The 22682-nt window shown below is 40.2% G+C and overlaps 2 protein-coding genes and 1 long non-coding RNA gene across 12 annotated transcripts in view; 1 reads left to right on the top strand and 2 right to left on the bottom strand.

Annotated features, from left to right (window-relative positions):
• Window positions 1-5184, bottom strand: part of LOC110985254 (scavenger receptor cysteine-rich domain-containing protein DMBT1-like) — a 28456-nt gene extending 23272 nt beyond the window's left edge. For 8 of the 9 annotated variants that reach the window (XM_087147513.1, XM_087147514.1, XM_087147516.1 and 5 more), the window contains exons 1-6: window positions 5097-5184; window positions 3900-4007; window positions 1489-1629; window positions 920-1081; window positions 551-712; window positions 190-351 (exon numbers count right to left, since the gene is read on the bottom strand). In XM_087147513.1, coding sequence (XP_087003639.1) covers window positions 190-351; window positions 551-712; window positions 920-1081; window positions 1489-1629; window positions 3900-4007; window positions 5097-5148 — 787 coding nt within the window. In that variant the 5' untranslated portion in view covers window positions 5149-5184. The remainder of the gene's footprint in view (window positions 1-189; window positions 352-550; window positions 713-919; window positions 1082-1488; window positions 1630-3899; window positions 4008-5096) is intronic. The other variant, XM_087147518.1, reaches the window with a different exon arrangement.
• Window positions 5185-8686: 3502 nt separating this feature from the next.
• LOC147796404 (uncharacterized) lies at window positions 8687-14935 on the top strand. The gene is made up of 3 exons (XR_015428080.1): window positions 8687-9154; window positions 10113-10222; window positions 10389-14935. It is a non-coding gene; the product is annotated as an uncharacterized LOC147796404 (long non-coding RNA).
• LOC110985263 (versican core protein-like) lies at window positions 12256-16309 on the bottom strand. Of its 2 annotated transcripts, none has more exons than XM_087147555.1 (4): window positions 16155-16309; window positions 14979-15101; window positions 13641-13714; window positions 12256-13470 (listed from the first exon to the last, which is right to left on the bottom strand). In XM_087147555.1, the coding sequence occupies exons 1-3, from the start codon at window positions 16216-16218 to the stop codon at window positions 13656-13658; spliced, it is 246 nt and encodes an 81-aa protein (XP_087003681.1). In that variant the 5' UTR covers window positions 16219-16309; the 3' UTR covers window positions 12256-13470; window positions 13641-13655. The 2 variants fall into 2 exon arrangements, with proteins under 2 accessions (XP_087003681.1, XP_087003682.1); XM_087147556.1 differs by having other exon boundaries at window positions 12256-13397.
• Window positions 16310-22682: the final 6373 nt, after the last annotated feature.

Here is a 22682-nt window from a genome sequence, read left to right as displayed (position 1 = left end):
AATCAAAGTGCAGCGTAGCGAAAATGTACCTAAAGTTCTATTTCATTAATCCTTCAGAGCAAATTCTTACTTGAGATTTTCTGTTTCTAAACTTAGCAGTGGTTAGTATTAAGCCACAACATGTCTAGTTTACTCGTCAACGTGGTGAATATTGAAGCTGTATTGTAGTATCTCTCCACACCTACTTACCATAACAGTTGTACTCATCTTCCCCGTAGTAGCAGTTTGAGATTCCGTCACATCTTTGGTAGTCTGGGATGCACTGACCGTTGTAATAGCATCGCCATTCGTATGGACTGCAGCCGTAAGAGGGTTCATTGGTGTGGTAGGATGGACTCTCTGTGTTGTAACCTGTTGCAGCAATCAAAGTGCAGCGTAGCGAAAATGTACCTAAAGTTCTATATCATTAATCCTTCAGAGCAAATTCTTACTTGAGATTTTCTGTTTCTAAACTTAGCAGTGGTTAGTATTAAGCCACAACATGTCTAGTTTACTCGTCAACGTGGTGAATATTGAAGCTGTATTGTAGTATCTCTCCACACCTACTTACCATAACAGTTGTACTCATCTTCCCCGTAGTAGCAGTTTGAGATTCCGTCACATCTTTGGTAGTCTGGGATGCACTGACCGTTGTAATAGCATCGCCATTCGTATGGACTGCAGCCGTAAGAGGGTTCATTGGTGTGGTAGGATGGACTCTCTGTGTTGTAACCTGTTGCAGCAATCAAAGTGCAGCGTAGCGAAAATGTACCTAAAGTTCTATATCATTAATCCTTCAGAGCAAATTCTTACTTGAGATTTTCTGTTTCTAAACTCAGTAGGTTTTATTATATATTAAGCCATAACATGTCATGTTTATTCGTATGTCAACGTGATGAATATGTAAGCTGTATTGTAGTATCTCTTTAAATCTACTTACCATAACAGTTGTACTCATCTTCTCCGTAGTAGCAGTTGGAGTATCCGTCACATCTTTGGTAGTCTGGGATGCACTGACCGTTGTAATAGCATCGCCATTCGTATGGACTGCAGTCGTACGAGGGTTCATTGGTGTGGTAGGGTGGACTCTCTGTGTTGTAACCTGTTGCACGATTCAAAGTATGGTGTAACTAAATTTCATGTATGTACACATATGAAATTGTATATAATTCGGCCGTCAGAGAAAACTTCCCAGTTACAAATGTCATTTTTCTTGAATCAGGTATGATTTAGATTTCCCTATAAGGTGTCGTGTTACCTCCCATGGTTTGTGTAACTCTGTCCTTTGAAGCCAGTTACTGTTTTTGCAATACTATGTCATTCATAGTAAATTACCTTTGTCTTGAAGGGAAATCTTTTCAGACGAAACCAAAGTAGTTGTTCCGAGTACAAACCCGACAGTGCCCCGAGATCTGATAAGAGTCTTTTCTTTTAGCCCTAACCATAGTAATGGTTAGGGAAAGTCCAGGTGTTTGTGTGTATAAACGCTCACTCTTTCAAGACAATTACCATAACAGTCGTATTCATCTTCCCCATAGTAGCAGTCGGAGCGCCCGTTGCATCTTTGGTAGTTTGGAATGCACTGACCGTTGTAATAGCATTGCCATTCGTATGAACTGCAATCGTAAGATGGCTGTTCGGTGTAGTATCCTGTAAATTTGATCAAAATACGGTGGTAAAACCCACAAGGTTGTACAGAGCCTACCCCCCACACATTTAATATTTAAACATTGTAAAACAACTGACCTTCCTGAGCTGTTGCAAAATAGTATTTTGATGTGTGCCTTAGGAAATACTATAAAAAGTATTTATATTTTAGGATCTTTATGAGCGGTATACATGGGTTTTTGGGTAACGGTCAAACTGTACAGCTTATTTGTTTCTTTCACTTCTCTTCCATAGCTTCATGTAAGTTATTTAATAAGTGTTTTTGAAGGGAATTTATCCAGCATAATGGGTAGCCCAAATGATCAATCGGGCCGGCAGTGGTGGCAGCTGCCACGGGCCACCTCTATGACGAGCAATAGCTGGACGGGGCCAGGGGTAAGTAAATCAGCACTGCCGTTGAGACTAGAATGTGGTGAGCGTAATGATGGAATCGCCGCCCTGCGTCATTGGTTCAGTGTACAGATGGGGAGGACCGGAGCTAGTTAGCCGGGGGAGGAGTGGTGAGGGTCATGGGAACGTTTCACTCGGCCACCAGCTTGTTCATCGTAGCGGTCGACGATGCGGCAAATCTCCCTACTAGCAACCTGGGCTAGTTTGCATCACACTCGGTCCAAGCTACGCTGCTAGCTGGGCGTTCATATGGCTACCCACGGATTTCACCATAAGAACTGTTTTTTGTTTTTTTTATCCACTGCTCCACTCTCAGATTGGGTCCAACCACCTCACGACGTCAGGTTTTGCTGCAAACAACCGTTAGGTTTGGTCCGCCACACTTGACCGGCGATCGAGCTTGGCAAAATCTGCTCTACTTATAGGGTTGGAAAGGCTTGGGAATTAATAAAATATGAACGTCGTTGAAGAGCTTGACCAATGGAAATTTTCCATCTCAAAGGGTCACATGATATAACTCTAAAATCACGAATCCGCACTTTCTCGTGTATTCTCCTGTACGGAGACCCCGAGAATGAAGGGGTATCTGTGAAGTATATGTATCTTAAAAGAGAGATGCAGATATTTTGAAAATTGTGCCTTAGATAACACCTAGGACGATAGCGTCATTAACCTAAAATAATTTGCATGTCTAACGTGACTTTTGTCCATTTTCATGGAACTATGGCACGCAGTCATACAAATGACAAGTCATACAAATCAAACAAGTGACCTCTTGGTGTGCTAGTAGAAGGCGCCCTTTCGTCTTATGACGTCAGAAGTGTAGTGCTTTGAATTGAGCCCTTGGCAGTTTAGGAATTTAATGTTGGTGTAGGATAGTCCTTACTTTTTAAAGTTCTCATCCCAAATCATTGCACTTCCGGTTGCCTCAGGAGGTCGAGAACACATCATTTGCAATCACTAATTTACCCAAGATATGATATATCGGGTTTAAATACCAGTAACACGGCTCTAACGCGACGCACACGACTGAGTTCAGGCAAAATGTTAGTCAAGTTGGTGGTTTGTTAAAGTGCCTATATGGGTTTGTGGTGCACCTTTCGGTTTCCAGCATGTATACGATTGGCAGCCTGTCTTACGGATGTTTTTGCATGAGGGTATCCATCTATTCCACCGCAAGAAATGAAGTTAAACATGGATAACACCCTGAAATAAAACGTTCATTTCCTCCACAATGTCACCATTTGCTACGGAAGATATTACCGAGGTCTCGATGTGACTCGTCATAAGCATTTATTTGTACCCTAACTATGACTTTTCAGGAAGCAAAGATCAGACCACTTCAGCACTAAAAATGTATGGTCATCTTAAGATCTGTTGTAATTTTTTAAAGCTACAATTGCTTGTAGATGGACACATAATGACGTCATCGTTACGTCACACTTTCGTGTTCATTTACAGATCTTGTGGAGTTATATAGGTTTCAAGTTTATACCGAGAGCTATTCTCGAAAAAAGAAAAGAACACAGATGGACCATCACGAATCCAAACAGAAGAATGGACTTTGCTTGGCAGTGCAGCCCGTGCAATTGTTTTCTCTGTCGATCCTCAATGATTCATCTGATAGCACTCTCCTTGCACAATGCCGCATTTGTAACGTGGTATGTGAATAATGAATTAGTGGAACAAGCACGTATTTGGGGTAATTTTTTAAACTACCGAACAAACAAAATGTACTGATTACCCTGGAGAAGGGGGGAAAACAAGTAAAGCTACAAATACATCGTTTTGATGTCAGATTTAGGGGGTATAAATATACAAATGAAACCCTAGGTGACACTTTGATTAATACTTTCCCTTACTGGGGGCGCGATTTTCCTTCAGTGGGGCATCTTTGGGCGCCCTTTTGCCATCTTTTAGTTCTCCAGACTTTCCCTTTGGTCCTTCCTTTGCCAAGGCGTTGCTAGCACCTGAAGGGGGGGGGGGATTTCACAATGAGCTGTGTTATAAAATCCAAACAAACTATAAGTCTATGGAAAGGCAAATAAATTGATGACAAGTATTTGTGATAGTATTTATGCCACGTGGAGTAGCACGCTCCATTCAAGCAAACGTTATTTACGTTGGCGTTTCCCCATTCCATCTTTTCAATTAACGTCGATCTAATGTCAGCCATGCTTAATCATGTGAAAATAACTTCGCCAATTTAACTGCCGTACATTGGTGGCCCGTACTTATGTTTATTAATGATGTAATTTCAAGTTTCAATGGAAAATCTTGGGTGAAAAGCAACAATTTCCTCCAAGCATACCAAATATCAAGGATAATCCTTGACCATTGATGGAAATCAATTTGATAAAATTTACCCAAACTTGTCATATGATGCTGGCAGCCACTCAACTGACCTTTTGTGTCTCCTAAGAATCGTATAGCACCTCGTCGATTTTGTAATTATCTTTTGTCCGACTGTACAACTAATTTTTCCTGTCGAAGGGGTACAGTGCAATTAAATTAAATCTACTGTGTTCCATATAACAAAAGTCCCCTGTTGTTAAATGGAGCATATTTGAAATTTGAATAAAATCTGGTACACTAAGTTCTTTAAAATCAAGTGAAAAAACAATTTCAATTCTCCATATTAAAGACACTGTTGTTGTATACCAAGTGATTCGGGGTAAGCTTTTGCTTTGTACATAATTGCACAAATACACTTTTCAATGGAGGACACAATGGAACCAGTCCACTCCAGAGACGGTGGTCACTTTGCAAAAGCTTACCCCGAAGCTACAGCAACAGTATCTTTGGTCTGGGTAATTCAACTTATTATGCTTATGTGCAGTTTGTTAACTCAGTGTAGCGGATTTTATTCAAATTTCACGAGAAAATGCTTAGTAAGGGATCCAGAAGAAGAAACTCGAAAAGATTGCTTACTGTTAAGGTAACACCTAAAATGTTCAAGTCCGTCGGGAAGAAAAAAGGCTGCAAGTTGAAGAAAGGAACACACGACACCCAACAGATACCGTCTTTGTGATAAAGTGACAGAATGATCGGGTACTTACCGGTGATGAAGACCGCTAGAAGCAGAACCACAAGGCCACTGATCTTCCCCATGGTGACTAATGAGGAACTGTTTGATTGCAAGCAGAAGCGTACCTGTTTTATAGAGTTTCAACCCTACGAACAGGTGTCTTTTTTGTGAGCATCGCGTGCCAAACAGGCACGCTGTTCCAATATTTGTTGGGTAGCGAAAACTTTCCCCTTCGCCGGCTGACATAGTTTGTTGTGACTGAGTAAACTTCGGAAAAGCGGATTCTAAATTTGCCTTCAGAGTTAGTCTAATAGAAGCAAATTACTTCTATGCCAATCGAGCATGCCCTAACGTTTTGTTGCTGTGTAATGAGGCAGTCGCGAGTTTGACTGTTTTAGGAGACCTACTGTCCCTTTACCCGCCCAGGCGGTACTTTCTAAACTGCGATTTGTTTTGCTTCTTGAAAAGATAGGTAAGCCTATTCGTTTTCAAATCAGGCCCACCCGATGCGCCTATACACATTGTCATTAATGTATGATGCTCTTAAAGCAGAATGCTACTTCACAAAGCGTGCTGGCAATAATACACTTTAACATCTGTTTGTTTACCAAAAACATTTGAGCAACAGCCATGTTGTTGTGAAAATGGAAAGCAAAAGGTCTGTTAAGTGGCCGGCGTGGAAAAGGGGATAAAGAAAAAGAGATTAAAGCGAGAGCGTGTGTGTTTGCTTTTATCTTCCTTAAAATCTTTCTTTTGTCCTTTTTTAAAACTCAGTTTGCTTTTCATATGAAACAATCAGTTAAACAAAGGATTAATTTCCCTATCCAAGTTTTAATGTTAATTTTGTTTGTTTACTTCAGAGCGTGCGCTCAACATAAAGCCCGAAGAGTAACTTTTTGCACGTATCACCTTTACGATAATATATTACCGTCATACTTACTTCAGCGTTCTTGTTGTTGTAGAAGCTTCGTTTACCAACTGCAGAGGATAGTCTGATCAGACGCAAAGTAATGATTTTTCTATACTCAGTATACTTTTTGCATACAGTGTCATTTCCTTTGTGTCTAGAACAAGAAAGGAAATATTCTAGGAAGCGTTATTAGAACAGCTCCAACATAATGAGCCCCATTATATCTTCTGTAATTTCTTTTCTGTCCTTAGACTGTTAGACTGTTAAACTGGTAATCCGTACATATTTCTACGAGGCTGTCCCAAAAATTCAAGAGAAAAGGTAACAGGCACAGGATGCCCCTCGCACCACCTGTGCATCGTATTTGGGTCAAGTACGCCAACCGTGTCAGCGTTCATGTACAGTCTGTAACACGTGCATGGAGTCATTTACACATGCAATAATGCCATTGTATTTTAATCAAAGCACAAACTTTGCCGTGTCGTCGGTAATCTTATTTGAAAGCTGCACGTGCAGGAAAATATGTAAAAAAGGACGAATCAGCAAGTATTAGAATAGAAAGTTGCAACTCAAAGTTTTTTTGACTACGTGCGTACACGTTTGTTAGAAAAACACAGCTGCTTAGCGACCCATCAAAACTCTGTTTGGGTCAGGCGAAAAGTAAATAAACTATGGTTATTAATTCTCAGACTGATTTCGCCTAAATATAATTTTTTTGGGAGGTTTGGTTACCTGAAATTTCAGTTTTAACTTTGAAGAAAATACAGTGTTAAATACGAGTAAAATTATATACAATGCAGTTCGATTTAATGAATCCTTTTGCCTTTTAGTGTAACACCTCTATGATTTTGTTAACTAACCCTTCTCAACAAAATGCCATATTTGTTTACATTAAAAGACACACATTTCTATGCAAGAGACTACATCAAGAAATATTACCCCCTGTGTTTTTTGCTGAACGTCCTCCTGAAATTCGGTACTGGTCCCGAACCTGACCGGACCAGTACATAGTGTGCCATACCAAACAGAAACTTTTTTTTTTCAAATACGTGCATTAAAATGGAACCTATATTGTCAGGCTATAAAAGTAACGCGAGTCCGTTATTTGCATTTATCCAAAATTAGCTGCCACACTTTTAAAAAGCTATGCTTGCTGTTAAAGGGTACCTTAATAGAGTAAAGGTTGGGGGAGAGAAAATGCGTCCTTTGGTATTAAATTTGTTCCGAGGTATACATCCCACCATTCTTTTTAATATCAATTTTACTTAATTTTTTTTCTCTTGTTGAGAGAGGTGCCTACTCGTGTCTGTCATTTGGCAAACGCCATTTCAAAGTGATTAAACTAGCTATTTCAGCTTGAAATTTGGCTTTTGCCATTCTCACCCGATGTTGAATTTATCTGTGGTGGGGAGGGCGGTGACACAAAAAGTGTGGACAAAAAATGCATTGTCAGAAGATTGAATTGAAAGTCAACCGAGAGCGGCCAAGCGACCCATCAAAAACACAGTTTCACTTCATTGAAAGGTAAATGAAGAAATTAATATTTACTCCTATACTAATATTTTCACACCGCAAATATGCTGTCCGATGCCTGTTGGTAGGGTAAAAGTGTAAACTTTCACTTCTTAGTGTAAGCAACAATGAATTGGCACATGAAGACTACAGACCGTATTAAACTTTACTTCTCTTGATTCAGAAGATTCTTATGTGTAGCGTACTGGCAACTCTAGAAACCTCATAACGTCAAAGCCTCTTACCCTACAAAAGCCTGCACGGAATTCCCCTATCTCTCAATTAATTCTTGAAGTTTTCCAATACGAAGATTCGCAAAACCCTAAAATAGATGGGTTACTTTGGAATATATCAGACCCGTGTAACTCCTGGGCATGCAATGCCCACAACCAAGAGATATTGAAACAGCTTGTCACACAGTCGCTATTTCTTGTAAAACACCACAACCTTGGCATTCCACTGTATTGCATGCAATGTGTTGAAAAGTAACTTTCTACGGTGTGCCCTCTGTGTCACAGCACGTAAATTAAGGTAGAAGTTAGATCCCTCTCTCCACACAAATAGCGCATGCGACACAAACTCTACAAATACGCGCACAAGTAGTGAATGTCGTGCTTGCAGTCAAGGTGTGCGTGGTGTGTCGGGGTAGCCACGTGCGCTTTGAGTAAAGGCTAGGGCGAGTAAAGACCTAGAACGAATTTTTAGGAGATGGGTTCAGCAAAAAGGGAGGAGTTATATATCTCATTGCAGGCTTTTCAAATTGGTTAATGATTTAGGTTTAAATATCTGAAATTTTGTTGAAAGGGAGTTCATTAACAAAAGGCATGTGTAAACATCATGCGCCTTATTATATAATGCCTGAAGAAAAGATTATGAAAATTCAAAAGAAAAGGAATTGTGACACCGAAGTGTATTGTGTATTACTTTAATCATATTAAAAATGAATTTTTTCTTCCTTTAAAAAAAGTGAAAGTTTAGATATCAGTCTACCCAAAATCATTTGAACAAAAAAGCCAGCAAATTATTAACCAGCGTTCGTTATTTTTTGACGGATCAAAACAGAATTTGGACGGGTTGCTGCACAACTCTTTTTTTAAACAAACATGCACGTAGTTACAAAAATTTGATGACGCGGCACGATTTCAGCGATTGCATTTTGTAAGTGGGAATGGTGCGCAGTGCGCATGCTTAGTGTTCAAAAGACTACACTTACGCACGCAAGTCGTATTTGTGCCCAAATATTTTGCGCTGGTAGCGATAGGGGCTCTTTTTTCACTTGCATTTTTGGGATGTCCTCGTAAAAATATGTATAGATTGGTGGTTCAACCGTTTGTGCGAGCACAGAAAAGAAATTCGTTAGGCTCAATTTTGTGTCTGTGGGATCTTTCCGTAACAGTGATCCCCACACGACTGTGCCAAAGTGTTACATTAACAACGGGAACACAGTGCAGTGGCAACCGACAACTTTGCCTTGAGACAATAAGGCAACGTTTTTATTATTCCACAAATATTGGAACAGTGCGCCTGTTCTGCATGCGATGCTGACAAAAAAGCCACCTGTTTGCATGGTTGAAACTCCACAAACGGGCGATCATCCAGTTCCTCATTCATCGCCATTGGCAGGATCGGTAGCCTTGTGGTTCTGCTTCTGACGGTCCTCATCACCGGTAATTACTCAATCATTAATTCTATCACTTCATTGCAAAGATGGTATATTTTTGGTGTCGTGTGTGCCTTTCTTCAACTTGCAGTCTCCCTTTCTGAATTACATACTGACATTTTTAATCCTGATAATCTTATACTCCTGCAATCTAGGAGTTTTTAGAAGCAGACTGTAGTTTGGCCACGCAGACATCAGTGCCGTTATTCGAGAAGTTAAAAGTTTTAACAGCTTGTGAGTGCGATGCAACCGCATGTACATTTGTGGTTCCAACAAGTCTACCATAAGTAGCAATAATAGAGGGTTTATATTAAGTAAACTTGCTGGATTTTTCTTCATTTAGGCATCATTTCGAAATCCCTATTGGTTGACTATAGAACAGGGCCATCCGACCGATAACAGTGACTTGTGTTGAGTGAATAATGGAGGGGATGTTGCTCCACTGAAACCGCATGGCCTTGGAAGTAAGGCAATAAAAAAAAACATTTATCAGTTAGAATTGGCCACTTGAGAAAACTTACCCGATAGCCAACCGATAATAAATGTATCGGTCGGACCGTTCTGTCCGACACCTACCCGATGCGAATTTTGAAATGGTGCCTTAGTGAAATCACACAAACTGACGTCGGTTTCTGGAATTATAGCATTTATGGCAGTGTGTAGGAAAGCGTCCTACAATACTCACCGCGCCACGCCCAGCGTATTTTTTTCAAGAGTATCATAAGATAGTGTATAATGTGCACATCGATGGGAAACTCGAACGTCGGTAACGTTTGCTTGAATGGATTACGTTCCTCCTCGTACCCACAAAACATAAAACAAATACTTTTACAAATAAATTTCCATCAAGTTCTTTGCCTCTCAATAGAATAAAATCTCCCCAAATATCCATGTGGTTTGTGTATCTTTTTGATTATGAAGTAAATTGTAATAAAGTTTGGGATAAACAATCACCTCCATTTCAGGTGCTAGCAGCGCCTTGGCAAAGGAAGAACAAAAGGGAAAAACTGGAGACGTATTGAAGGATGGCAAAAGGCGTCCAAAGATGCCTCACTGAAGGAGATTCGCGCCTCGAGTAAGGATTTTTTTTTTGTAAAAAAAGTAATTTTCAGTATAAACCAAAGTCTCACACCATGGGTCCAATATATATGCTATGCGAATCCAAAAATCTTACATAAACACGGTGTAGTTGTAGCTCTGTTTGTTTGCTAATTTTTCTGTAATTTCCTCGTCTCCTATAGAACTGGGTTTCCAAATCCATGTCAGAATCCAGTGCAGCGGTTTGTTATTGACGTCAGTTGTGTAACAACTGGGCTCCTGGTGCGAACCAAACGATGCCACCAATGACGCTTGTGCGCGTAGGTGAATCTGCCCATGGCAATCCGTGGAGCGACCGTGAGTGCTGTTATGAGCCCTGAGATGGACCAAGAGAGGGCGCAATTTCCCCAGCAACGCAGGCTCCTTTGTGGGAACTGCACTTTGCTGGTTCAAAAGCAACTATGAAATGCATGAGTTACGGTCGCATCGCTACGAATCAAACGAACACCTCCCACCAAAATGGCTCTTTTCAACCGATGAGGGTGTGCTTCTAGCTTCTCTATGCGGATAACCTCGTCTACGGCTCACAGACCATCGGGAGAGGTGTGAATAATAAACATACAAACAAACAAATCTAGTCCAATTTCAACTGGACTCGATTTGTTTGTTTGTTTGTGTGTTTGTTTGTTTCCTTTTGTTTATGACTGTGTTTGGAATTGTTCAAGTTTGTTTGGATGAATTTGTTTGTGTTCTGACGTGTTTTGTGTTTCATTATTGCGATGTCTTTGTTGCCTCAGCATTCAAACACTATTAAATGAATAACTGTAATGATGACTTTTTTCTCTCGGGTTTGCAGCAGGCAAAGGCTACATGGTCATATACATGTGCTGTACTCAATATTTGTGCTATTGGTAAAGTATTAGTGTGTTGTTGTCTTTGTGGAGCTTTGTTTATTCGGAACTGAATTCAGGCTATTCACAATGTCGTGCGCCACCAAGAGGTTGCCATATAGAGGTCTTTATTGCAGTGTATTGTGGGAAAACACTCGGCAAAATTTCTTTGCGCTAGATTCACTTTACGTGGAGCATTTCAGTTGTTCTGCTTCTTCCTGGGCTGAAGATTCGGGAGTGATGAGCGTACTGGAGTCTTATTTTTATAAAATGGTGATTTTTTTGGTAAGGCAGGTGCCCCGATCAATCATCAATTGATGATTGGTCACAGGAAACGACGCGCAGAGCATTGTGGGAAAGCGTTTGCCAGGCGCGCGAGGTCGTTCGATGTGTTACACAAGCGGCGGTTATTAATTTGATATTTTTTTCTTTTTTCCCCCATTGCTGAAAATATTCTCACTACACTTTATTCGTTCACCCAAAACTGATCAAGATATCCAGTGATTTGAAATATATAGTCCAAAGTCACGTGATCAATAATTCTTAGCGAGAAAATAAATTCCACACTAATTATACCAAGGTCATGTTTTTATCATATAGCCAACACTTTGCCTTTGTCAAAGCATTGCCATTGGCAAACCAACAAATTTAAATAGCGCTTCGCTTACAGGAATTGATAACCTCGCGGTCACAGGTCAAGCAAAATGTAGCCAATCACAGTGCAAAGCTGTCAGCCCTTGCAAGCGCCCGTTAGTAAACCAGAAAAAATGACCTCTCCACGACCTCATGGTGGTGCAGCTGTAGTGTGAATCGCCCGTAGGTACGTCATTCGAAGTACTGTCTTAACATTGGAATTATTGTAACTTTTGAGTGGGACCGTCGTATAGTCAGTGTCTGTCTTTATGTTTCCTTGTATTATTTAACGATTTAAAATCTTACTTTAAAAACCTTCAAGCCTGTTCTCATCGGGTAAAAGTGTCCTTCAGGCGGTGATCTTCATTTGAATTAATCGTTTTTTATTTATTTCACTATATGTTTTTGGATCTTTATTTATCACCTTAGAATCTTTCCAGTATTGGAAAAGTGAGCTTAAGAATGGATTTCACCAGTAAAATAAAAATGGCTTGTAAAATTAACGCTTAAAATTATCAAAGAAAAAAGTCAGTCAGACAGAAGAAAATGCATTTTTAACTGTCTTTTTATTTCTACCAAGAAAAAGAACCTAAAATATACCACAATTCACCAGAGTTCAGCTTAAGCTAAATGACAGAAACGGTGCACAGTGATACCACGCCAATATGATATTCGACATCCTCCATTTTTACATACTTTTTATCCCAAACTAGTGGAGTGAAAATGTCGTACTCACCTCTAGAATCACAAAGACTAACATATTACAATTTATGTTTCATTTCTTGTTGTTTAGATTTGAAAGAAAAATCTTGTCGACAGGCTTGAAACTTTTTCAGTTTTATTGGAAATGGCAGGTGTATGATGATGCAACACTGATTAAGAATTAGTAAATTCATTGAATGCTGGTTTTGAAACCAAGACACGTCGAAACTTTCCTGAAATTTATTGGGTGAGTCAAAACATTTACAGAAATGATAAATTTTTTGCTTTTCTTTAAAATGAAGAGTACAGGCAAACGTACGTGTACAAAAACATATAGATTGTCCAGGCTTTCCATCTGATGCATCATGTTGGTACAGCAGAAATGTTAAATCAGCGTCGTTATTTACTCTTTCCCAGGATTGTTTTCAAATTGCTTTTTCCTATTTCAGGTTCTGTGTTAAAAGTACTCAAGTACAGCTGATAATGAATTCACGCTGCATGATCACACTTTATTTCTCCCAGTATTTCCTTGACGGTTGAGATGAATGACTCCTCTGCTAACAAAGCCAAGAAATGTAAATCTTCATTTCAGAAATTAATTATACATGGAGTCTTACGTGTCCACACTTCATAAAGCCATTTGTCAAATGGCTTTATGAAGTGTGGACACACTTCGTATTTGTAGGGTTTGAATTTCTTGCAAATTGCTTGGTCAAGGTATTTCTTGCGAGAATAGTTTATTCTCTGGCTAGTGTCACTTGATACGTATGTGAAGAATAAGTTCGACTATGTAGTTGGATGAGTTTAAGAACACATAAACACATTCAAGAATACAGAAAAGCGAGAGTAAAAAATATGGATAAAAAGCAAAACAAAAAAATACTCCAAAATAATGCTATATTAACATGATGATTGGGCATAAAGTCCTCTTTGTTGTCCGTAGTCGGTGCCATTTCGAAGTGATCAGATCCGGGTTGGAAAAGTTTTCTGCAAATGAATCATAACCTTGCACGCTCAGTGACTTACGTACTACTTACGGCTTTGAGACAGCATCTGAAATCTAAAAAAAGGCGAAAATGGTATGAAGATTTGTTACAGAAACCCCTTGGATGGATTCTTTTACTGAGTTTTTTTTCTGTTTCTGTTTGTCAGTGTTTGGAAATGTTTAATGTCAACATACTCCCCATCGGTGTGACTCTCTATTACAAGTCACGAGCATAAACACATCACCTGATCGGAACTTGATCACTCCGGAACCTTTTTGACGGAAGTAGTGGAGGCATCCCTTTTCATATCAAATGAATCTGTGAATGTAGAATCGAGAAAAAAAATTCAAAGGAACAGCGCGTGCGCAGAAAAGGGGAACTTTACTTTCTTGATCTGTTAACATGAAGATGTCGTTGATAAGTTATCCTCTAATTGTTCCATCAAAGTTATTCCACCACAGTTTCTCATTTCTCGGCTGTGTTTTTTGTGAAACCTGCGAACGTGAAATTTGTATATAAAAGGTGTTGGTTGTGGTGGGTATTGTACTTTGCAGCGCATATGCCTATTACCGTATTCAAAAGTTTAAGACATAAAAGAGTGAAAATCCCCCTGAAATTAGATGAAAATGGGGTAAAAATAATCCTTCCCCGTCTGGTATTCGATTTAAATTTCCTTCCATAGTATATTTAAAAAGGAACTTTCATTTAAATCCGTCTTGCCTCAACTTTTAGTAGGAGGAAATAAATTTTCACTCTAATTATGGAGCCTGTAAATTTTTAATTTTTGGATTCAGAGAGTTTGTGCCGATAATGTCACACTTTGTTTACGTATACGCTTCTTGAGACGAAGCCTTGAATTTGTTGTTCTCATGAATATGATATAAAACAGAAATTTGGACTCTCAGTGCCTTTGTATCAACTGAAGTTTCTGGTGGCCATGTTACTTTGCCGAACAACAAGAAGATGGTTGGCTGGCGCGCCATAATAACAATTGTCGCCATGAATGATTTGGACAACATTGGTCCAAAACCCTTGGTAGTACGGCAGCTTCAGTGAGCTACCAGTACATGGGCTTATTTAATAGAGGATTGCGTGCCCATTATGACGTCAGCCGTTGTCTCCGGCGAGTTCCCTTAAGAATTCGCGCGTATAAGTAAAATGTGACATTGTTAGCTCTATGGCTAATAAGGTGTTGTGGTTTGCCCAAGTACGTCTGCTCAGGTTTAAAGACACTAGCGTACAGACCTCAAACAAAATGACGTCATACTGTGTTTACATGTGCACTTTCTGATTGGGTCTCAATGGATTGCCTTCCACCCCACCTCGCTGCCATAGGAAAGAGCAAGCATATAAACAAGCGTGACTTCACCATGTTACAGGTCGATTGGTGGTGCCCGGTCAAAGTATTAACCCGGAAACCAGTCTGCAGAGAGACTACTGTCGAGGCACTACTGTCGTTGGATTGGCAACGTGTATACGCTTGTACAGTGGGAATTGAAAAAAAATCCGAAATAAAAAGAAAGTATTCCAGAAAATGTACATATACTCCTCTGAGGCTTTGTAACATTTGTTTGATACTTACTATTATTTTCACAGTTGTCACCGCTTACCCCACTGGAACAAACGCACATATACATGGTATGGTCTGTGTAACTTGTGAAGCAAGTGCCTCCATTTAGGCATGGATTGGGCTGGCAGTCCCACACTGGAAGGCGAGAAATGCGCAACTTTAATGAACATAAATTCAATAAGGTTCATCCAAAAAACCTATGTTTTACAGAAAACCATTCGTGCTTTTGCAGTGGCTGATCTGAAGGCTTAGGGGCTCTTGGCATTTGAGAATTAAGGACAAATTTGGGTGGTTCTCAAACATACAAGAGGGAACCATTTAGATGAGAAGTGATGCCGACTTATTTATAAGTCAGTTTACTGCTAAAGGTATTCCGGGTGGTTTAATGAGAAATTCCTGGCAGTACACGTTATGCGTTCAACGCGTCCCCCAAGTGCAAGAGCTTTATATGACTGGGAAAGGCTCAATTTAGCTATTTGTGCATCCCTTGTAAGGGGGGGGGGTTAGGTTGGTGTGGTACATCTATCCTCGCCTTTCACCTCTACGGCTTGGGTTCAGTTATCCCCTTCGTCCATATGTGGATTGCGTTTTCAATCCCAACCTGATTTCGTACGTCTTACCCAGAATATTCTCCTGGGGTTTTCCTGTAACTTCTCATTGTCTCTTCTCTACAGGTTTCATCAGGCTTACGAGCTGCAGTGCCTGGGGCATTTTTGAGAATTTCTTGGTTTCATCACCAGAAAGGCTTAATAATAGCTAATTAAAACAAGAACCGCCTCTAAGAGAGAAACGCATAACCTCTGTAAAACTGCACGTGCTAATGGGAATGAAGCTATTTCAGAGGCTCAGACTCTCTTGTGTAGGCAATTATTAATTTTAAAAATGTATTTCGGCGCCCAAGGTTGAAACGAAGCTAAAAACCACTACTATACACAGCAAATTTCCAGGAGGGCACACAATCCTAGCCACAAGTCATTGAAACTCCCACGTTGCTAAAATTAATTGATTGTACGTACAATTTGTTTGTCATGCTGTTTGGAAGCAAAATACGAATGGAGTTGCTCCTACAACCTACAAATTCTTACACCTGCACACGCTTTCTTCACAGCAGCTTTGAAGGCCTCAGCATTAAGGTGTATTGGACAAAGTTCTAATAAAAAGCAAAAAACAATGCCAATTCGATTATACCTTCAGTTCCTGTGGCAAAGACACTACAGGCGACCAACAAGGAGATTACCGTAAACATCGCCATGTTTGCACTTAGTGTGAACACTAGACACTCCAACTAGCAACTATCATATGGTGTGATCAGAGAGCATGCTCCAATAATATACCAGGAGTGGGCGGACCTTATGCCAGTCAGGAGCATGCAACTGAATGTTAATATCTTGTACCAGCATAATCTTTGCATAAATCAACCAGCGCAATGCGGTGATACCCATGGTTATTTTTCAAGAAAATTTAATTGCAATGTTTTATTCTTCACGAACGCTCAACAAAGCAAGGACAGTGTGACGTGAAATGGTTTCCCCAAACGCTTACCGACGTGGCCTGCATTAAACGCACAAACAGACTGAGGATCTGCGTTTTGGGGCGCACCATAACGTGTGGAATTAAAACATCACCCCATTGTTGCCGCCATACTCTTTCTGAGCATGCTTGTTTCCAGTTCCTTATCTTTTAAACAAAGCTAATCGAATCAGCGTCATCAAAAAACTATCCCGCTGATTGCAGTACTTCTAGCAATGTCTTCTTTCTGATTGAACATTTAAATTTGTGCTTGTTATAGAAAAATATGTCCATTCAAAACTGTACCTATTTTACCTATCAGACACAGGTCATAAAACGTACTGATAAGTGACCAGTCATCCGTGTCCTTACATTTATGCTATTTGAATTCTTTGCACAATTACCGCTCTGCATTGCTACCGTACTGTGAGTTTGTTTTGGGTTAAAGCTTTGAGAATAATCGCTAATTTTGGAAATGAAAACAAGTTGAGTTTTGTCACTACCAGGTTTGACATGCAGTGGCACATACCAAATTATGCTTATTAAAGTGGTGATCGAAATGAAAATGAAATCCCCGTCAGAGTACATTACATCATGGCCTCTCAGGCGCCTTCTCTCATTTAAGCAGATACACACACGCATAATGGGCAGAGCGATTCGATACCTTATCGCAAATCTGTCATTGAGGATTGGTATGAAAACTGCATTTATTACGTTTATCGATGAGTGGGGTAAACATGCATCGGAGCGTAACCGACCATCAGTGTCTTTGCTCTTTATACCATTACAGTAGTGAAAAACGTTACCAAATATTACCTTGGATGAAATGCAAGCATTTGGCTTTCCACTATGTGTATGCATTCTGTCGATGTATGATTACCCTGTAGAAGGTTTCTGACTGCGTATTCTGATGCATGCAGTAACCATCCCAGCTAACATGTTGTATTGAAAGCATTTTGAAAGGTTGTGCAAATGTCAAATATTAATATGCAAAAATAACTCATTAAACAGGTTTTCATCACATCGTACATGTTTGTGTTATTATCAGCAACGGTACCGGTACGCATAATATATCTCTATCTCTCTCTATCCTTTTCTAGTGAATTCATAGGACCATAAAACATATAACTTAGCCCAGTTGTATGGCAGAAAGCATTGGAATTATGGGAGTTTTTAAGTGTTGGTACTTTGCAGCTGCCATCTTGGACGCCATTGAACATTTACAATTGCGCAAGTCTGACAGGTCCACACCACTTTATCAATACCTCTATGATCAATAAATAGGCACAGAAGAAAACTGTAAATGTATCAGAGATTTTTGGGTTTGGGTAAAATTTAGCCTTTGGCTGCCGGACTATAATCATGGAGAACAATGTTCGTCATGCCCCACTGACGCAAAGCCTAACCCCCTCGTACGCGCTATGCATTTAACAAACAGCGCGTCTGTTACACGCTAAGTCTGCCATGCACATTATGTACAGCATTAGTGCAACGTGACATGAATTGCTTATGTAACGTGTACGACATATAGCTATCCCTTATGAAAGAATCCTACAAATACGATCTGTCTGCGCAGGGCGCAATGTGACTTCCTGGCTGCATAATTAATTAGCTTTCAACCAGCCGGTTGTTCCTTTTTGTGAACCACGTACCTTATTAAACATATTCCCGGTGACTGCTTTGACGTCACAGACGTTTCCGATAGGTTCTACTAAAACACAGCCAAGGATACTCACCGGAATGATGTCACTTGGGCGAGTATCGTTTCTACTTCCTGGACGTGAGGCGGAATCGGCCTATGATGAGCTCCAACCAATACAGGAATATTTTGTAAGGTGCATCAATGTCGAAAATACAAGTTGAAATACACGTTGAAAGCAGCACCGTTGTTCCTAAGAACTGCAACTGTATGAAGGTTCTTTAGTGCAGAAGGACTGGCTGCTCTGGCTTGTTTCAATTTGATTTTTTATCTACACTGAAATTTCATTCATCATGTATCAATTCAATTTCATTCCCAAAAATACCTTGAAATACTAGGGATAATCTATAACACTCTTGCATCTTTTCTTGTTACTGGGTCTGTTAGAACTATGTCACCCCCTTCTTTTCAAGCTGAAAACTTTAGCCTTCCCATTATGTAATATACCCAGCAAGAAATGAGACCGAGGGGTACCCCCCCAACATGTCCAATCCCTATACACATTCCAGACTATTGTTAGTTAACACATTCCCCCCCCAAGATGTCTGAAAGGAATATCCCAGATCCCTGCGAGACAATGACCAACACAAAGCGGGGGGGGGGGTGTTCTCTCCGTCTCATACCTTGCTGCATATGTGATGTAATACCCTAGCCCAGAATGCCTCAGTCCAGAACATTTGGTTCCCTTGTTTACCTTCCGTTCTGCGCTGTGAAATGCACGATAAAGAGGGCATAAGGTTGCAACAGCTTGACAAGCTATTTGTACAGCCGCGATTCTTTAATTCACGCTGTAAGTCACTGGAGACAAATGCAAGCATATGTCATGCACTGCATGTGCACTGAATCCCACTGCAGCACCAGAAGCCTCATAACTCAGGCAGGTGAACCCCAAAAGTAATCGATCAACATTAAGCTCAGATAAAGTTGTTTGCCCCTCATTTCCCTACCAATCGGAGTTTAACCCCCAAAGCCGTTTGCGAACTTGCATACTGTAAAAATCCTTTTAAAATGCTTGCCTGTCTTTGTCACGTACCTTGGAAGTGAAGTTTACATTTTAGAGGGGATTTTTTTTTTTTTAGTTTTTGCTGGGCTTTCCTTCCTTGACGCTTCTCTACTTGTGAATGGTGAGGAATGTCATGAACACTCTAATGAGAAAGTATCATACAGGAAGGAAACCGAATGGATGAAAACGGAGAGTTTTTGGTTGTACCTTTTAGTCGAGTAATTTGACGTGATTGTACGTATTCGTGCAATGCAGTAGGCTAACTTGTTCCCAAACGCACTTGTTCCAGGTGTGTGTACGTGTACACCATGCCCCAAATCCGGACACCTCATTTTTGTCCACTGCCAAGCTCAGTGAGGAAATTCGAATCCGCTTGAAAAACGAACCGCATTTCAGACAAATGGCTCTCGATCTTAAAAACACATGAGCTGGTAGATAAAAAAAATGTATCAGTCTTCCAGACAGTGTCACCGATGATCTGAGGGGAATTCGACACAAGTGTGAAAATTGGGCACTATGTAACCTGAAAAACACCGGGGACCCATTTTCGTCATTTTCCGACAGTTTTTCATTGGGCTAATGAAAAACCGTTGGAACTATTTAAATAAATGATTTTCTTCCTAGAAGCAATAACCTTTTTGTGCATAAGAGTTACTAGTATTTCATTTGGCATTAAAGTTATTTGAAGATAAACCCGGCAAAATTGTGAAAATTAGACACAAACGTAGGTAAAAAACAATAATTTTTCATAATTATACTTTGTCGTAAAATTGACATTTTCCACTTTCTTTGATTATTTTTCGGCGATCTTTCTTTCCAGAAGCTATTAAATATCACCCTTTGACAGACACTTGGCAATTTATTCATACACGAGGTCTTCAAGGGAAATGGCAGTACAAATCATGGGTCATCACCAATATGCGTCGTCTGCTAGAATAACGACCATTATGCAACTATTGCGCATGTGCAAATGCACAAACTAGATTTATGGGGACTGAACATACGTGATATACTAAACTAACACTTCAAAGAGGAGGGCCACAATCTCTGCTGTCACGTTACCGACAACTATCGCCGATAAGAAACATTCCCTGCCTGGCCCAGGCACCATCTTTGTAAATAATCCCTTGTATATACACTTGGGCCACTTAACACACAATCCCATGGGACTTGGCTAGTGGCCAGCTGGAATTTTTGTTTCTGGCTAGGGGAAGCAAATGTGCCGGGCCTCTTCGGAAGAGGCCACGCCCTCTACCCAGAGAGGCTCACTGTGTTTCGTTAAATGTATTTGACGTTTGCGAAGCATATCCTTAATCATGTATTGAGGACTTTGAAGGTGTATACATTTGTCTTGGTGAATTCAATTTTGGAGGAAACAGATACACTTCTCAGTCAACTTTATTGTTTTTTTTTCACCACGAAAATGTGTACAGGTATGTGTGTGTGTGGGGAGGATGGTCAACGGCCTATCCTCCGTTGAAAAAGCGGAGGGATATGTACCCCATCCCTCCCCGGGATTTATGAGATGGGTGATAATGGGTTCCGAACCAAACGATTCCGGCAACTCTGACGGATAGGTAGGTCTGATCACTCTTAAAACAACCAATTCAAAATGTTGACTGATTTTGCTAGTTGTTCAAAATTGACTACGGATTCAGTCAAACAGCCATGCTATTGTTGGGCAATCATGCTTTCTGACAAGGTTCCTATTCGATGCCTTTGAAATATCAATGAACTGACAGAAAAAAATCTAGTCAAACCGACTAATTTTTGTTGTACCTAGCTGACCCCAAAGAGCTAGTCAAATTTTACTGAATTCTAGTCAAATTTGACTGATCCTTTTTAGAGTGTAGCCACCACGGTTATGTGAGAAAAAAGAGAGACTCCACTCTATTTTCAAACTTGCGTTGATGATTAGGTACCACTATTCAACGGTTTATAAAATTTTCCTCACATGCATCCCAACTGCAAAGAACTTCAGCTTTTCCCTGTGTAATTTTGCAAAATGCTATTTAGTTTTTTACAAGTGTAATCATGCTGACTGTTTAAAAACTAGCAAGTGGCGCACTTCGAGGGCCTGAAAGTAGGAGGTGGGCATTAAAGAAATTACGTCATGCTCTTTTTTGCAGTCGACGACTACATACCGTCCAGTAGTGCCGATGAAAGAAAGCCGTTTGGCAGTGATTGGCATTCAAGCAAACCTTCATATTGGTCAACTTGAAGAAATGATCGGTCTCAGATGGATATGACCAGTCAAGGGTGGTTATTGAAGGTATGAGGCTCTGTGGAAATGTCAGATAACTACATATAAAAAACTTGTAAACCCACACAAGTGAAATTTACAAGGTTGCAGTCTCGATGAGCCGATTCATAGCCGAGAAAGAGAAAGTTTACACTTTTGCAGGACCAACATGAAGCAAAGCACATCGGCAAAAAAGTGAAAGTATGGGCAGGAATAATTATTAACTTCTTCAATTACAGTTCAGTGGACAAAAATATGTTTTGACTGATCACCCTGCAATGTATATTGGCTTTCAACTGATGATGCATTTTGTCTGTGTCTACATTTTGTGCGTCACCCTCCCACCACATTGGCAAATTCAACATCGGGTGCCCGCGTGTATAGAGCACCGAAGTGCTGCGCAATAACGCGATGTCCTAATTTCTTAAAAGTGGTATCACAATGACCGCAAAGAATTATTCTAAAATGTCCTAAGAGTTCAACTCCGGGAAAAAGGGCACTGCGGCGATATCGGGAAAATTGTTGGGGGAGGGGCAGATTCCGCCCCGGTTCTTTTAGCCAGAGAAACTTAGCACAGAAAGGACCATTTGTCTCTTTTCACCCACATTTACCTAGGCGAGCCTCAACAGAAAAATATGTGATGAAGTGGGAGGCGATCTGGCCATGCCCCTCCGCCTCCCAAAATAGAAGAGTTAAAAAGATTTTTAATTCAATAAGAGAAAACTTGTCACGTTTGACGACTACTCCATTATTAATTGTCTTCACCAAAGGGCGTACGTATCCTACAAATTCAGCCTCAACTCTCTGAGGGGCCGGAAAGGTTTCAACCAAACTCTTGAACTGTGACCTACACCGAAAACTACCCCTCCATTGCCTATGGATCAGCACTTAACAGGAAACCTTGAGACGCTTGGTGGCGGCAAACATACCGGTTTGAAAAATACCGAAAACCCCCTGTAATTTTGAATAGGACCTAGTGGTCTATACGTTTATATGTCTATGTTTTTACCAATTCTGAGCAACCGTCCGAGCAGGTGCACATAGTTCTGAGCACACGCAATACTGTAAGGAGGGACCGCTTTGTGTACTGTCACCAGCGTCTCAAAGTCCTCCATTATTTCAATCATTGTTTCCTTTCAGAAATAATGTTGATGTTTATGTTTAACTAAGAAAGGTTCTCTAAGTACTGCTTAAAAAGGTTAGTGAGGGAATCACACACTCAAATCATAAAAATAAAAATATCTCAAAGAGGTTTCTAAAAGC

The sequence above is a fragment of the Acanthaster planci genome, linkage group LG16 (genome assembly GCF_054643075.1).
Source record: "Acanthaster planci isolate LZ-2023a linkage group LG16, COTS_SCS, whole genome shotgun sequence".
NCBI classification, from domain to species: Eukaryota; Metazoa; Echinodermata; class Asteroidea; order Valvatida; family Acanthasteridae; genus Acanthaster; species Acanthaster planci.
Note: the sequence above shows the minus strand (reverse complement) of the source record. Positions and strands in the feature narration are given on the sequence as shown.